We start from the raw sequence: 9,504 nt of genomic DNA on the forward strand, positions 1-9,504 counted from the left end.
TCTTGGTGGTATGCTGACATTACCCTGGATACCGTGGCTCTTGATACATCACAAAGACTTGCTGTCTTGGTCACAGATGCGCCAGCAAGACGTGCACCAACAATTTGTCCTCTTTTGAACTCTGGTATGTCACCCATAATGTTGTGTGCATTGCAATATTTTGAGCAAAACTGTGCTCTTACCCTGCTAATTGAACCTTCACACTCTGCTCTTACTGGTGCAATGTGCAATTAATGAAGATTGGCCACCAGACTGGTCCAATTTAGCCATGAAACCTCCCACACTAAAATGACAGGTGTTTCAGTTATTTTGTCCAACCCGTGTAATAGCCCTAAATAGCCCTAAATGATCACATGTTCCCTCACACCAAGGTGCAAGTAAGAGCAGCCAATCTACCCACCGCATGTCTTCTGGATTTAAGCAAAAACCCACAGACGTGGGAGCTTCTGGACCTGGATTATTGCTGTACAAATATTTCATAACTGACTTGACCGACCTGAGGTGAAGCTCAAACCAGGAGCCCAGAGGAGCCAGGAGTTGAAGGTGTGGATTGCAGTGGTGCCCCCACTTCGTTATGTGGGTTTACTGCAAAGATCACACCAAGAGCACAGGGATCACAACCACAATCATCTAGATTCAATTCTGCCAATACACTTGACACAAGTTGCCGTTTACTGCAGCCCGAAGCATAGTGGAGGGGGCATGTGGGGCTGTTTTGGATAGGTATCTTGTCTAGATTTCATCTTCAAAAGCTCTATGTGCTTCAGAGAGTACATAAGAACCAACACACTTCTGCTAGTCCTCCTAGAAGTGGGCATCCTGCAAAGATCACACCAAGTCATTTCAAGGGGTTCACAAACTTTCTCTTGCTGTCTTTTATGTACAGAGTGGAAGGACGAGTTCAGAAGCTCTCGTGATGAAGCCTGTACACTGTGTGTGTGTGTGTGTGTGTGTGTGTGCGCTACACGGCGGTAGCGCGGCCGTGCTGGAGGGCGAGAGGCGAGCACTGCTTGAAGCGTACACACAGTTTCCCATGAGTCCACGGGTTCTGGAGGGTGAGGGGGCAGAAGTCGTCCTGCAGCCCTTTCTCTCGGCCCTCGGTTAGCAGGACCAGGCCGAAGTGGTCCAGTTGCTCCGGTGGGTAGACGCGCACCTCGGTGCCGCAGAGGCACACCTGGGCGGGGCAGGCGCACTGCCGGGCGGCGCTCTGGATACGGGCGCAGACTCCGTTGATCTCCTGCACCGCCAGCTGCACCATCTCCCTGGCCGAGGTGTTTACGGTCACGCGCATCTGCGGAGAGAACCGACAGCGAGTTAGAGAGTCAGGAACGGGTCCAGAGTTCATGGTGCACTGCTGGGGTTCTAGAGATCTCAGAGTGCCATTCTAGAACCGTCAGTGCTCAGATCTCCAGAAAAGTTCAAGACTCTGAGGTCTTTCCTCAGAACCAATCAAAACCTCTATCGGTACTTTACGATCCTCAAGTCTGGCTTTACAAACCTCAGTACTGCTCTAGAAAACTACACTACTCCTCTAAAATCTGTACCTGGATCTATGTAGTTTCTAGAGTAAATAAATACAGTGAGAGTTCTAGAATTCTCTGGAACAGCGCTGGAGTACTAACTCAAGCTTTAGAACCACGGCTTCAGAATCTTTGGTGGAGTTTAGTTCATCTTTGTTTGGCTCTAGAAGGTGCAGTAAAGCCTAATTACTTACACCTTTACAACACAAGAGAGCTTCTAGAAACCTCCATACAGTTGTAGAGTATTTGTGAACCATGTTCCCTAGGACAGGTGTAAGGTCTTTAAGAAGCTCCGGATTCTTTCTGAGATCTAGAATGTTCACAGCGCATAAGTGCTATTCTAGAACTGTCAGTACTCAAATCTCCAGAAAAGTTCAAGACTTCTTTCCTAGGGACCAACCAAAAGTCTTTATCGGTACTTTACGATCCTCAAGTTTAGCTTTACAGACCTCAGTATTGCTCTAGAAAACTACAATGCTGCTATAAATTATGTACCTGTTTCTATGTGGTTTCTAGAATGAGTAAATACAGTGAGAGTTCTAGAATTTTCAGTGTGGATCTACAAGTACAGCTCTAGAACCCCGGTGCAACTTCAGAATCATTAGTGTGGCTCTAGAATCAAACCTTAGTACAGCTGTAATACAGTCGTAGGAACAGTGCATCTGCGGAGAGAACTGACAGCGAGTGGCAGGCACGGTCCAGAATTCACAGTGCACTGCTGGAGTTCTAGAGATCTCAGGTTGCAATTCTAGAACCGTCAGTGCTCAAATCTCCAGAACACTTCTAGACTCTGGGGTCTTGGCTGTGCCAAATGGCTAGAGAATCTTTCCTCAGAACCAATCAAAACCTCTATTGGCTTTACAAACCTCAGTACTGCTCTAGAAAACTACAGTACTCTTCTAAAATCTGTACCTGGTTATAAGTGGTTTCTAGAATGAGTGGGAGTTCTAGAGTTGTACTTTTTAAGTATGGCTCTACAATTAAAGAGAACAACTCTAAAACCCAGGAAAACCTTCAGAATCATTTGTGTGGTTCTAGAATCATTACCCCTGTAATACAGTTCTGGAACAGCTCTGGAATACTAACTCGAGCTTTAGAACCATGGCTTCAGAATCTTTGGTGGAGCTTAGTTTGGCTCTAGAAGGTGAAGTAGAGCTTAATTACCTACACCTGTACAACACAAAAAAACACAAGAGAGCTTCTAGAAACCTCCATACAGTTGTAGAGTATTTGTGATACCATGTTCCCCAGGACAGGTGTAAGGTCTTTAAGGGGCTCTGGATTCTATCTGAGATCTAGAATGTTCACAGCGCAGAAGTGCTAGTCTAGAACTGTCAGTACTCAAATCTCCAGAAAAGTTCAAGACTTCTTTCCTAGGGACCAACCAAAAACCTCTATCGGTACTTTACGATCCTCATGTTTGACTTTACAGACCTCAGTATTGCTCTAGAAAACTACAGTACTCTTCTAAAATCTGTACCTGTTTCTATGTGGTTTCTAGAATGAGCAAATACAGTGAGAGTTCTAGAATTTGTCCCTGGTTAGTTTGGCTCTAGAAGGTGCAGTAGAGCTTAATAGAGCTTCTAGAAACCCCTTGACCGGTGTAGGGTCTTTGTGGAGCTCTAGATTGTTAGTAAGATCTAGAATGTCCATAGCAGCACTTATTACCTTGACGCTGGTCTCCTTGGGCAGTCCGGTGTCGTACTGTGGGTAAACTCTGACCGTCGAGTAGCAGGACTTTCTGGAGTGGGTGGAGTTCTGTTTCCTCCCACTGTCCTCTGACAGGGCACGGACGGGTCGGGGACGGGTGCGAATCCTCGAGGGCGAGGCGCTGGGGGTTTTGGTGGAGACGGGGGGCGGGGCTTCGAGGCTGCTGGTGCGAACACACAGTGCCGTCTTCTTCTCTGTGATGCGCAACAGCTCGATCTGACGACTGGGCAGGACAAAGTCGCTGTCGATCAGCTCTGGCCCCGCCCTCACCACACTCCCCGAACAAAGCACGTCCGGCTGAGGCGTGTACGATGGTGGGTGTGATGTAGGGAGCAGGTCGAGCTCTCGCGGACTGGAGCTGTAATCGCTGTCCGGGGTGAGGAAGACCTCCAGTGATCCTTCATCATCAGACAAAGAGTCTGGGAAGACAGAGACAGATGTTGTGAGGAAAGGTTTGGGGTTCTAGGTGAGGAAGTAAGAGGTCAGAAGATGGTGTCAGGTGTCAGGACAGAGAGAGGGCAGTAAGAGATCAGAATCAGAGTAAGGGTATTAAAGATGGAGGGCAGAACATAGACTGAGGAGCAAATGCTTAAGAGTCAAAGTAACCTAACCTTAATTCTAGGATACCCTATCCCTAACCCCAACCTTAACCTTAATCCTAACCCTAGGATACCTTAACCCTAGTCTTAACCCTAGGACGCCTTAACCCTAACCTTAGCCATAACCCTAGGCTACATTAAGTCTAACCCTAACCTCAACCCTAACCTTAAGCCAAACTCTAGAATAACCTAACCTTAACTCTAGGACACCTTAACCTGGCAACACTAGGTGTAACATGTTAACCTTAACCCAAAGCTTATCCCTAAGCTTAACCCTAACACTAAACTAAGCCCTAGAATACCTTACCCCTTAACCCTAATCTTAACCCCACACTAGGATACCCTAACCCTAACATTAACCCTAGGATACCTTAACCCTAACCTTAACCCTAACCCTAAGATACTTTAACCCTGACCTTAACCCTAACCTTAACCTTTACCCTGACCTTAAAATACCTTAACCTTAACTCTCTGATACCTTAACCCTTAACAATAACCTTAGGATACCTTAACCCTAAGCTTATCCCTAACCAAACCTTAACCATAACCCTAGGATACCTTAACCTTAACCTTAGCCCTAACCCTAGCATACCTTAACCTTAACCTTAGCCCTAACCCTAGGCTACATTAGGCCTAACCCTAACCTTAACCCTAGGATACTTCAACCTTAATCCTAACCATAACCCTTCCCTTGGATACCTTAACCCTAACCTTAATCTTAACTCTAGGACACCTTAACCTGGCAACACTAGGCGTAACACGTTTACCTCAACCCTAACCTTAACCCTAACACTAACCTTAGCCAGAGACAGACGTTTTTAGGAAAGGTTTGTGGTTGATAGGAAGAGTGCCGGCTGATGAAGCGTGAGGTCAGAAGACATTGTCCGGTGTCAGGACACAGAGAGAGGATAGTGAGAGATCAGAATCAGAGTAAGGGTATGGAAGATGGAGGGCAGAGCATAGACCTGAGGAGCAAATGCTTAGAGTCTACTAGGAGTCAAAGTGAGGGGTCGGGAGATGGAATAAGGGAGCAAGAGTCCAGGAAAGGGGTCATAAACTGGGGTTAAAAATCAGTGGAAAGAAGCAGATCCAGGAGTCCCAGTAAGGGAGCAGGGGTGTGGTTGGCGGATTCAGTGATGGGTTGAGGAAAGGGATGGAGGTTTCATAGTGCACTGTATAGGTGAAGGTAAAGGAGACCAACAGGAGATCAAGTGGGGTAAGTTATAGGATGGAGTTTCCTAGTGGAACAGGTGAAAGGGGCAGATGAAGGTGTGAGGGGGCAGGAGACCTAATAGAGTCATAACAAGGCAGGAGGTTCTTACCAGGGTATTTGCGACCACTTTCAGGTGAAGGGGCAGGTGAGGGAGCTGGGGATGCGACAGGTGAGGGGACAGGTGAAGGTAAATAATCGGGTTGGGATGAAGTAGAAGCTTTCTTCTCGATGGCATTCTCCTTGATGAAGTCGATAATGGATCCCAGATTCACACCAACGCACTGCTGCTTGTAACGGGCGAATTGTAGCACCTCCACCATCCAGCGAGCTTCTCTCCAAACCTCCTCCACCTGCTGCACACACACACAACACCACAGCAGCTTGTAGTGGCCTACTGATATTCCAACATGTAGCTTCAGGTCATGTTTAAATACAACGTGGTACCTGGAGAAGCTCCTGGATCCTCTGGTGTTTCTGTTTGGCTGTGTTGAGCTCGGACTCTGAGAACGCCTCCCGCAGAGCCTGCTGGGTAACTAGAGACTCCAGGTCCAAAACTGCAGACGCCTGACAGTACTGACTGATAAAGCTGGGGCAGTATGCTCCGTAATGAACTGTAGAAACAGAGACAGGTAGATAGGTAGGTAGGTGGGTAGGTAGGTAAGGTTGGTAGTGTGGTACATAGGTTGGAAGATAGGTAGGTAGGGTTGTATGTTGGTTGATGGGTAGGTAGTTTGGTTCTTAGCTATGGTTGGTAGGTTGATAGATTGGTAGGTAAGTTGGTTCTTAGGTACGGTTTGTAGGTAGGTTGGTTCTTTGGTAGGGTTGGTAAGTATGGTTGGTAGGTAGATAGTTAGGGAGGTAGATTGGTTTTTAGGTATGGTTAGTAGGTTGGTAGGTACGGTTGGTAAGTAGGTTGGTTCTTACTTATGGTTAGTAGGTTGGTAGGTAGGTACAGTTGGTACAAGTGGTAGGTAAGTAGGTTGGTTTTTAGGTATGGATAGTAGGTAGGTAAGTAGGTAGGTTAGTAGGTAGGTAGGTAGGTAGGTAGGTAGGTAGGTAGGTAGGTAGGTAGGTAGGTACGTACGATTAGTAGCTACGGTTAGTAGTTAGGTACGATTGGTAGGTAGGCTGGTTCTTAGGTATGATTAGTAGGTTGGTAGGTAGGTACGGTTGGTAGGTATGATTGGTAGGTAGGTAGGTTATTAGGTATGGATAGTAAGTAGGTATGTGTGTACAGTTGGTAGGTAGGTTGGTTCATAGGTATGGTTGGTAGGTAGGTACGGTTGTTAGGTATGGTTGGTAGGTAGGTTGGTTCTTAGGTGTGGTTAGTAAGTTAATTGGTAGTTTGGTATATAGGTATGGTTAGTAGGTAGGCAGGTACAGTTGGTAGGTAGGTTGGTTCGTAGATATGATTGGTAGGTTGATAGGGTTGGTTGGTAGGTAGGTTGATAGGGTTGGTTGGTAGGTAGGTTGATAGGGTTGGTAGGTAGGTACAGTTGGTAGGTAGGTAGGTTGGGTTGGTGGAGATGGGTATAGGTGTAATGTGTTGGGTCTCACCCAGCTCAAAGATTTGAAGAGGCAGGGTAAAAAATCCAAATCGAGGAGAAAAGTTGTTTTGTCCAGGGGGGGTACATACGTCCTCACATGGTGGGAGGAGCAACAGGAAGGACACGCCCTCACCAAACTCTAGCACTTCCTGGACATATAGCCGAAAATTCTGGGCCTGGAATAGGGGAACAAAGAAGATTGTGAGGAAGATTGTGGAGCTGTAGGTGATGTGTTCAGCAGTGGTGTTCCACAAGGTCGTTTACTAGGTCCAATAATACTGTAACAATAGTGAAAATGGTACGAAAACTACACACGTTTGACAATTTATGTGCCAAAATGTGACCTGTTTGAATGTTTTGGGAGCTGGGTGACCCTGTACCTGGTTGTTAGGGATGTTGATGCGTCCCAGCAGATCATTGGCGGCGTGGCACAGTTCCAGTAAGAAGCGATGTGCAGCGTTTTGCTCATCAGCAAACACTTCTTGTGTGTCCTCTAGAGACTGTAGGGACTGTAGCCACTGCCATTCCTCCCTAACACACACACACACACACACACACATTTTATTTACACCACAAATTTTACCGCTCAGCCACAAGTCCTACTACAAAGTTCATGATAGTTGTAGATAGGTTTGGTGTTGGTGTGGTGGAAGTCCAGAGACCTTCACAGAGATCTGACCTCAACTAAGCATCTTCAGGATGAATTGGCACTAGATATATCCAAATAAAGAAACTGGGGTCTTGGGATGCTGCGGTACCTGGAGACGTGGCCGTTGTCACGGATCTTGACGTGGCAGAACACATTAGGGATTTTCTGAGGAACCAAAACCCGGATCTGTTCCACTGAAGTGCAGAGCTTCATATAACCCAGATAAAGTCCTGGAGGAAGCGGCTTCCTGCTACGCTTATGATACGCTAACTTCTCCTGTAACACACACACACACACACACACACACACACACACATACGCATACACACACACACACATTCCATGGTCAGTGGCTGACCATTCAACGTGATTGGTTGACGCAGCAGTAAAACATGCTAGCACATCAGGGCTGACACCTTAAACTCATGAGTTCGAATCTCAGCTTTGCTAACAACCGACGGACACCTACATGGACAATAATCCGAGGTCCGAGGGTGGGAGGAAGTGCCTTAGGAATTCCTCATAACCCTAATCTTAAACCTATCCCTAACCTTAACCCCATAGGATGCCTTACCCCTTAACCCTAACCCCAAGCTTATCCCTAACCTTAACACTAACCTTAGAATACCTTACCCCTTAACCCTAACCTTAAACCTAACCTTAAAATACCTTAACCCTTACCCTCGGATACCTTATCCATAACCTTAACCCGAACCATAACCTTAACCTTAGGATACCTTACCCCTTAACCCTAACCCCATAGGATATCTTGCCCCTTAACCTTAGGATATATTAACCCCAAGCTTATCCTTAACCTTAACCCTAACCATAACACTAGAATACCTTAATTTTAACTCCAACCATAACCCTAACCCTAGTTTCCCTTAACCCTAGCCTTAACCCCACCCTAGGATACCTTAACGCTAGCCATAACCTGAACCTTAACCCTAACCCTAGGATACCCTAACCCCAAAACTACTCCTAGGATACCTCAAACCTAACCCTAACCCTAGGATACCTTAACCCTAGCCCTAACCTTAACCCCAACCTATGATATCTTAATCCTTGCCCTAACCCTGACCTTAAAATACCCTAACCTTAACCCTAGGATACCTTAACCCTAGGTTACCTTAACCCTAGGTTACCTTAACCCTAACCCTAAAATACCTTAACCCTAGCCCTAACCTTAACCCTGACCTTAAAATACCTTAACCTTTACCCTCAGATAACTTAACCCTAGCCCTAGGATATCTTAACCCTAACTTTAGCCCTAACCCCATAGGATACTCTACCCCTTAACCCTAACCTTTGGATAGGGATACCTTAGGATACCTTAACCCTAAGCTTATCCCTAATCCCATAGGATACCTAACCCCTTAAACCCTTACCCTAACCCTAACCCTGACCTTAAAATACCTTAACCCTTACCCTCAGATAACTTAACCCTAGCCCTAACCCTGACCATAGGATATCTTAACCCCAACCTAAACTCTAACCTTAACCCTAATCTTAACCCTAACCCTAGAATATCTTAATCCAACAACACTAGGCGTAAAACATAGTGTATCGAGGGCTGTAGGTTCCTCGGTGCTGCTGTGTGTGATAGTGTGTGATGGTACTTACGTGCAGGGTGATGAGCAGTGTATCCAGAGCTGTAGGCTCCTCGGTGCAGAAGGTGGATTTGCGCTGCAGTTGAAGTTTAGAGAGTTTAATCCAGCGCTGAGTCTCCAGATCTGAACTTCCTCCCAGATCCCGCAGTAACAGCAGCACGGCGTTACCATGTTTATCACACAGGGGCTCGCAGTACACCTGTCCCAAATCCTGGGTACCTAACAGAGCCTGGCAACACACACACACACACACACATAAACCCAATTGACCTGGGTTCAGTCCTGTGTGTGTGTGTTACCTATAGCTGTGTGAGTGTTTGTATGGTGTGTGTGTGTGTTACCTGTAGCTGTGTGTGTGTATGTTACCTGTAGCTGTGTGTGTGTGTGTTACCTGTACCTGTGTGTGTGTGTGTGTGTGTTCTATCTGTAGCTGTGTGTATGGTGTGTGTGTGTGTACCTGTAGCTGTGTGAGTGTTTGTATGTTACCTGTACCTGTGTGTGTGTGTATGTGTTCTATCTGTAGCTGTGTGTATTGTGTGTGTTACCTGTACCTGTGTGTGTGTGTTCTATCTGTAGCTGTGTGTAATGTGTGTGTGTGTGTGTACCTGTAGCTGTATCAGGGCCGACAGGATTTTGAGGCGGCTTTGTAGAGTACA

General features: G+C 46.4%; 1 protein-coding gene across 1 annotated transcript in view; it reads right to left on the reverse strand.

Annotated features, from left to right (window-relative positions):
- Positions 1–282: 282 nt before the first annotated feature.
- LOC134310634 (ankyrin-repeat and fibronectin type III domain-containing 1) overlaps positions 283–9,504 on the reverse strand; it is a 24,919-nt gene continuing 15,697 nt past the window's right edge. Inside the window, exons 11-19 of the mRNA XM_062992266.1 lie at positions 9,454–9,504; positions 8,862–9,077; positions 7,348–7,514; positions 6,970–7,120; positions 6,600–6,765; positions 5,487–5,653; positions 5,152–5,395; positions 3,189–3,649; positions 283–1,291 (exon numbers count right to left, since the gene is read on the reverse strand). The exon at positions 9,454–9,504 is cut by the window's right edge and continues 69 nt beyond it. Coding sequence (XP_062848336.1) covers positions 962–1,291; positions 3,189–3,649; positions 5,152–5,395; positions 5,487–5,653; positions 6,600–6,765; positions 6,970–7,120; positions 7,348–7,514; positions 8,862–9,077; positions 9,454–9,504 — 1,953 coding nt within the window. The 3' untranslated portion in view covers positions 283–961. The remainder of the gene's footprint in view (positions 1,292–3,188; positions 3,650–5,151; positions 5,396–5,486; positions 5,654–6,599; positions 6,766–6,969; positions 7,121–7,347; positions 7,515–8,861; positions 9,078–9,453) is intronic.

Source organism: Trichomycterus rosablanca, chromosome 3, assembly GCF_030014385.1.
Source record: "Trichomycterus rosablanca isolate fTriRos1 chromosome 3, fTriRos1.hap1, whole genome shotgun sequence".
Classification (NCBI taxonomy): Eukaryota; Metazoa; Chordata; class Actinopteri; order Siluriformes; family Trichomycteridae; genus Trichomycterus; species Trichomycterus rosablanca.